General features: G+C 38.3%; 1 protein-coding gene across 1 annotated transcript; it reads left to right on the forward strand.

The window, feature by feature from the left end:
* The first annotated feature begins 6,044 nt into the window (after nt 1–6,044).
* Nucleotides 6,045–7,213, forward strand: LOC309848548 (transcription initiation factor TFIID subunit 9-like). Its single transcript, XM_082700278.1, is given in 2 exon segments — nt 6,045–6,768; nt 6,770–7,213. Coding segments are annotated over 2 exon segments (798 nt in total). The 5' UTR covers nt 6,045–6,177; the 3' UTR covers nt 6,977–7,213.
* Nucleotides 7,214–7,547: the final 334 nt, after the last annotated feature.

A 7,547-nucleotide genomic window follows, 5' to 3' on the forward strand; every position in this document is an offset into this window, starting at 1 on the left:
TATCTCTTTCTTTTTTAAAATATCATTACATTTATTTGCTTATTGGTTTTTAATAAGAGGTGAAGAGTTGAGTTAATGAGAGTGTAATACACTGTCATTATTGTTCCTCTAGAATTTTATTTCCCTCTTTCAGGTAATTTGCATCATAAAGAGATACTGACCTACCACCAAATGACTTTTATTCATTTATTATGATAGTATAATTCTGTATTCTTTATTCCATTAAGTTAAATTATATTAAACAATTTTTGATGTGAATTTATCTTCCCATTCCTGAGGCAAAACCCACTTGATCATGATGCATTTTTAATACAGTGTTGAAATTGGTTAAAATTTTATTTAGAATTTTTATGTCTATGACCATAGTGAAGTTATATTCCTCTTTTTTCCTAGCTTCAACTGAAAGTTTAACATACTTGTTTTCTACCTTTTTTAATTTTTTTGATACATGTATTTAAAAGTATAAATTTCTAAGTATTTCTTCAGCTGCATACCCCAAAATTTGACATATAGCCTTTTAATTTTTATTTAATTTTTATTTAATCCTAAATATTCTTTAATAGTGCTATTATCTTCTCATACCAGAAATTCTATTTGGTAGTATGTTTTGTAGTTCCCAGATAAATGTTCCTTTTTAGTTATATTTTAGTTACATTTTTATAACTGAATTCCAATTTTATTGTATAATGTACTCTGTATTGGTGTTTTCTTTGTTGTTATTACATTTTTCACTATTCCAATGTGAGCATGAAGAAATGTGAATATATCTGTACACAAATACATATATATGTATATACACAAATGCATATATATGCACACCTATTAATATGAGTTTATTTTTCATATTACTGAAATTTTTTAATTACCTATTTTGACTACTTGATCTATCAATTTTAAAGGGAGTGGTTAAAATCTGACTACAATTTTTGTTATCCAAGTTTACATATGTAGATAAAATATCAGAATATATTATGACTCCCCTGTCCCACATCCCCTAAACCCCATTTTCTTCCCAGAAGTAACTCAAAGTTTCCTACTCTCTTTTAGATTTACCTGGAATATTTTCTCTCAGCCCCTCATTTTCAGCCTGTGTGTGTCCTTCACGCTAAAGTGAGCCTCTTGCAGACAGCTGGATCTTGCTTCTTTTTAATGCATTTGGCCACTTCTTTTTAATGCATTCGGCCACATGTTTTAACTGGGGGAGTATAATATATTTCCATTTAAAACTTTGTTGATTATTTGCTCCAGCTCTTTGAAGAACACGGTGGAATTTTGATCGGAATGGGATTAAAAGTATAGATTGCTCTAGGCAGTATAGACATTTTAACAAAGTTTATTCTTCCGATCCAAGGGCATGGAATGGTCTTCCATCTTTTTGTGTCTTCTTCAATTTCTTTCATGAGTGTTCTGTAATTCCTCAAGTACAGATCCTTTACCTCTTTGGTTAGGTTTATTCCCAGGTATCTTATGGTTCTTGGTGCTATAGTAAATGGAATCGATTCTCTAATTTTTCTTTCTGTATTTTCATTGTTATTGTATAAGAAAGCCACTGATTCCTGCACATTGACTTTGTATCCTGCCACGTTGCTGAATTGCTGTATGAGTTCCAGTAGTTTGGGGGTGGAGTCTTTTGGGTTTTCCTTATAAAGAATCATGTCATCTGCGAAGAGAGAGAGTTTGACTTCTTCATTGCCAATTTGGATACCTTTTATTTCTCTTTGTTGTCTGATTGCTGCTGCTAGGACTTCTAATACTATGTTGAACAAGAGTGGTGAAAGTGGGCATCCTTGTCGTGTTCCTGATCTCAACGGGAAGGCTGCAAGCTTTTTCCCATTGAGGATGATATTTGCTGTGGGTCTTTCATAGATAGATTTGATGAGGTTCAGGAATGTTCCCTCCATCCCTATACTTTGAAGTGTTTTAATCAGGAACGGATGCTGGATTTTGTCAAATGCTTTTTCTGCATCAATTGAGAGGACCATGTGGTTCTTCTCTCTTCGCATATTAATTTGTTCTATCACACTGATTGATTTGTGAATGTTGAACCATCCTTGTAGCCCAGGGATGAATCCCACCTGGTCATGGAGGATAATCTTTTTAATGTATTGTTGGATCCTGTTGGCTAGGATCTTGTTGAGAATCTTAGCATCCATATTCATCAGTGATATTGGTCTAAAATTCTCTTTTTTGGTAGGGTCTTTGCCTGGTTTGGCTATCAGGGTAATTCTGGCTTCACAGAAATCAGAAGAGACCCTGAATCGCTAAGGAAATGTTGAAAAACAGAAATAAAGCTGAGGGCATCACGTTACCTGATTTCAAGCTCTATTACAAAGCTGTGATCACCAAGACAGCATGGTACTGGCATAAAAACAGACACATAGACCAGTGAACTCAGAGTAGAGAGCCCAGATATGGACCCTCAACTCCATGGTCAATTAATCTTTGACAAAACAGGAAAAAATATACAGTGGAAAAAAGACAGTCTCTTCAATAAATGGTGCTGGGAAAACTGGACAGCATAAGTAGAAGAATGAAACTCGACCATTCTCTTACACCGTAAACAAAGATCAACTCAAAATGGATAAAAGACCTCAACATGAGACAGGAATCCATCAGACTCCTAGAGGAGAACATAGGCAGTAATCTCTTCAATATCAGCTACAGCAACTTCTTTCAAGATATGTCTCCAAAGGCAAAGGAAACAAAAGCAAAAATAAACTTTTGGGACTTCATCAAAATCAAAAGCTTCTGCACAGCAAAGGAAAGACTCAAAAAAACAAAGAGGCAACCCATGGAATGGGAGAAGATATTTGCAAATGACAGTACAGACAAAAGGTTGCTATCCAGGATCTCTAATGAACTCCTTAAACTCAACACACATGAAACAGGCAAACATATCAAAAAATGGGCAGAAGATATGAACAGACACTTCTCCAATGAAAACATACAAATGGCTATCAGACATATGAAAAAATGTTCATCATCACTAGCCATCAGGGAGATTCAAATTAAAACCACATTGAGATATCACCTTACACCAGTTAGAATGGCCAAAATTAACAAAACAGGAAACAACATGTGTTGGAGAGGATGTGGAGAAAGGGGAACCCTCTTACACTGTTGGTGGGAATGCAAGTTGGTACAGCCTCTTTGGAGAATAGTGTGGAGATTCCTCAAGAAATTAAAAATACAACTTCCCTATGACCCTGCCATTGTACTCCTGGGTATTTACCCCAAAGATACAGATGTAGTGAAAAGAAGGGCCATCTGTACCCCAATGTTTATAGCAGCAATGGCCATGGTCGCCAAACTATGGAAAGAACCAAGAAGCCCTTCAATGGACGAATGGATAAGGAAGATGTGATCCATATACACTATGGAGTATTATGCCTCCATCAGAAAGGACGAATACCCAACTTTTGTAGCAACATGGATGGGACTGGAAGAGATTATGCTGAGTGAAATAAGTCAAGCAGAGAGAGTCAATTCTCATATGGTTTCACTTATTTGTGGAGCATAACAAATATCATGGAGGACAAGGGGTGTTAGAGAGGAGAAGGGAGTTGGGGTAAATTGGAAGGGGAGGTGAATCATGAGAGACTATGGACTCTGAAAAACAATCTGAGGGGTTTGAAGTGGCGGGGGGGGGTGGGAGTTTGGGGGAACCAGGTGGTGGGTATTATAGAGGGCATGGATTGCATGGAGCACTGGGTGTGGTGAAAATATAATTAATACTGTTATGCTGAAAATAAATAAATTAATTTAAAAAAAAACTTTGTTGATAGGAGAAGCTGTGAGCTTGGGGTTCTCTTTCTCACTGGTTTTGCCTTCTCCCAGAGTGCCGCATTCTTTCAGTTCATTCCTGGTTTCTCTCCAAAAGAATGCATTGTTGCTAAACTGATATTTTTGGTGGGGGAGGTCCAGGGTTTCCTATTCTGTCAGGCTCTTAACGTGACTCCTCTCTTAGACTTTCCATTCTAATCCATTCTCTACACAGTAGCCAGTCTCACCTTCTCAAATACCTCAGCCAAGCTCAGCATGGCTCAGCAGGATCAGGTCCTTGCCTTTCTCTCCAGTCTAAAGAATATTCTTTGTCCATCTCTCACTAAATTCCTGTTCCTAAAACACAACCCATTCTTCAGTGGGTCTCTGTACAAGCTGTTCTGTGTGTGTGAGATGTTGTCTCCCCAGTTAGTTATTGCTCATTTTTCAAATGTCACCTTGAATACTACTTCCTCAGAGAAGTTTCCCCAGACCATTTATTCTAAAGTGATTCCTCCCCAGCATCCTTTCCACCAGAGTCACTTTCTTTTCCTCTGTATCATTCACCACAATTACAGTTCTGGTGGCATTTTTGTTGTTGCTGTTGCTTACTTTGTGTCTGTCTCCCCAGGTAGGTTGCACATTCCACAAGGCAGGCGCCATGTCTGTTTTGCTCACCACTCCCACCTCAGGGTGCCCAGCATACTGTAGGGATAGAGTGAATTTACATGGACTGCAGAGAGAGAGTTCATTTCTCTGTAGATTTGGCTGAATAACCCGTGTCATGGGCACGTTGGTGTTTTCTACATCTTTATGGTCAACATTTCATCTTTTGTAGCTGATGAAACTTAGAAAATGAAAAAGAACAAAGGAAAATGGTTTTTATTTTATTTAAATATTGTAGAGATTTTGCTATTTATTTGAGAGAGAGAGAAAGAGGGAGAGGGAAAGCAAGATATAGACTACCTGCTGAGCAATGAGTCTGACGCAGGGTCCCAGCCCAAGAACCTGAGATCACGACCTGAGCCAAAGGTAGAGGCTTAACCGACTGAGCCATCCAGGCATCCCAGGAAAATGGTTTTTAAAGTATCCCAATTTGTTATATGAGTTTTGTGGAAGAGGAAAAGGAGAAAGTAGAAGATAGGGTGCTTATGTGGTAATAAAATTAATTCCATGTATTTACAGGTTCCTAAAATGTGGAATAGTTTATTAATTCCCTGAAAGCCTGCTATGTATGAGGTTCTGAACTAGATACAATAGAATATTTAGATCTACATTCTGATTCTGAGAATTTACACTTACACATGCAATGGTCTGTGTGGAGAAAAACAACCGTGTATGTAGCTATAATAAAAAGCATAATCATTTAAGTATAGTTTATTCCCACAGAGCTCAGGGAATAGGATTGGGGGTGGGTATCAGGTAAGACTTGAGGAGAGGACAGCTTAGCACTGAAACACGGGCAGGATTTTGAGAAGAACTGTTTGGTCTTCCCTGCCTTTCCCATCATGTGAGCAATGCAGTACAATGGATCAAACTTGATGGTCAAAATGAGTTTAATCAGACTGTATCCTCATGGGTGTTAGCACTGCAGAAGAAACTATATGCTGTCTAAAAATTGTACACAAGTTAAAATTTTGAGATATTTAACATGAATATGAAAAGAGGTATTTTAGGCTAATTAACTGAATTTCTGTTTTGTGATTAGCCTAAAAGGAAATTAAAACTAATCTGAATCATGACTCCTCCTCAGTGGGCCCTTACGAATTTGAGAAAAGGTGTTTTCAACACTCTCCATGAATTTTTAAGCAAATGCAGTCTATGTAATTTTTTAAAAGCCTAGAAATCAAGTAATTCATCTACCAAAATATTTTTGTTTGTGTAAACATAAACCTACCTCTATTTAGGACACAATCTGATTCACTTTGCACATAATTCTTCCTTTCCTTTATAACCTTCCTTAGATCACACCATATACAGCACAGCTAATTGCTTCTGAGAATTTTAATGTGAAGGGGACTTACTCCCCTCTCTCAAGGCAATTTGGTACGTAAATAGCAAAGCAGTGTTCTGACTCATGTAAGTCACACAGCAGTCTGTAAATGTTACAACCTTTCTTTAAAGGTGAAATGATGAACGCAAAGCGACCCCTAAGGATTTAATAATTCATAGGGATCTAGTTTTTTGTTACATAACCTCCTTTTCCTTAGAAAATGCTTAGTTATATGCCCTTTACGTGTTAAATTAAATGAGCGGCCATAAAAAGGGGAGCTGCCGATGTTGCTTCCGAACATCCTGCTCACCGGTACACCAGGGGTTGGATAAACCACGCTAGGCAAAGAACTTGCATCAAGATCAGGACTGAAATACATTAATGTGGGTGATTTAGCTCGAGAAGTCTGATCAACGGATATCATGGAGTCTGGCAAGATGGCTTCTCCCAAGAGCATGCCGAAAGATGCACAGATGATGGCACAAATCCTGAAGGATATGGGGATTACAGAATATGAGCCAAGAGTTATAAATCAGATGTTGGAGTTTGCCTTCCGATATGTGACCACAATTCTAGATGATGCAAAAATTTATTCCAGCCATGCTAAGAAAGCTACTGTTGATGCAGATGATGTGCGATTGGCCATCCAGTGTCGTGCTGATCAGTCTTTTACCTCTCCTCCCCCAAGAGATTTTTTATTAGATATTGCAAGGCAAAGAAATCAAACTCCTTTGCCATTAATCAAGCCATATTCAGGCCCCAGGTTGCCACCTGATAGATACTGCTTGACTGCTCCAAACTATAGACTTAAGTCTTTACAAAAAAAGGCATCTACCTCTGCGGGAAGAATAACAGTTCCACGGTTAAGTGTTGGTTCAGTTACTAGCAGACCAAGTACTCCCACTCTTGGCACACCAACCCCACAGACCATGTCTGTGTCAACTAAAGTAGGGACTCCAATGTCCCTCACAGGGCAAAGGTTTACAGTACAGATGCCCACTTCACAGTCCCCAAACTGTAAAAGCATCAATTCCTGCAACATCCGCAGTTCAGAATGTTCTGATTAATCCATCATTAATTGGGTCCAAAAACATTCTTATTACCACTAACATGGTGTCATCACAAAATACTGCCAATGAATCATCAAATGCAATGAAAAGAAAACGAGAAGATGATGATGATGACGATGATGATGACGATGATGACTATGATAATTTGTAATCCAGCCTTGATGCTTGTAACATGTATACTTGGTCTTGAATCCATTGTACTAGATTAAACGTGCATGCTGGGTATTTTCAAGTTGTGTTGTAGGAAACTTAAATGCTATTTAATGAGTAAATATAGTTATCCTTTCCAATTGAGATGTTGGGTTTTCTTTAATAGGATTAGTAATGGTTATTCATCAGCCTTTAAGTGTAAAAAATAAAACTTTTCATCAGTTTGAAAAAAAAAAAAGGGGGGGGGGAGGAGTCAAGATGGCGGAGAAGTAGCAGGCCGAGACTACTTCAGCTAGCCGGAGATTAGCTAGATAGCTTATCTAAAGATTGCAAACACCTGCAAATCCATCAGCAGATCGAAGAGAAGAAGAACAGCAATTCTGGAAACAGAAAAACAACCACTTTCTGAAAGGTAGGACCGGCGGAGAAGTGAATCCAAAGCGACGGGAAGATAGACCCTGGGGGGAGGGGCCAGCTCCCGGCAAGCGGCGGAACAACGGCATGCACAAAATCAGGACTTTTAAAAGTCTGTTCCGCTGAGGGACATCGCTCCAGAGGCTACCCGGGGCAAA

The sequence above is a fragment of the Mustela nivalis genome (assembly GCF_964662115.1).
Source record: "Mustela nivalis genome assembly, chromosome: 15".
Classification (NCBI taxonomy): domain Eukaryota; kingdom Metazoa; phylum Chordata; class Mammalia; order Carnivora; family Mustelidae; genus Mustela; species Mustela nivalis.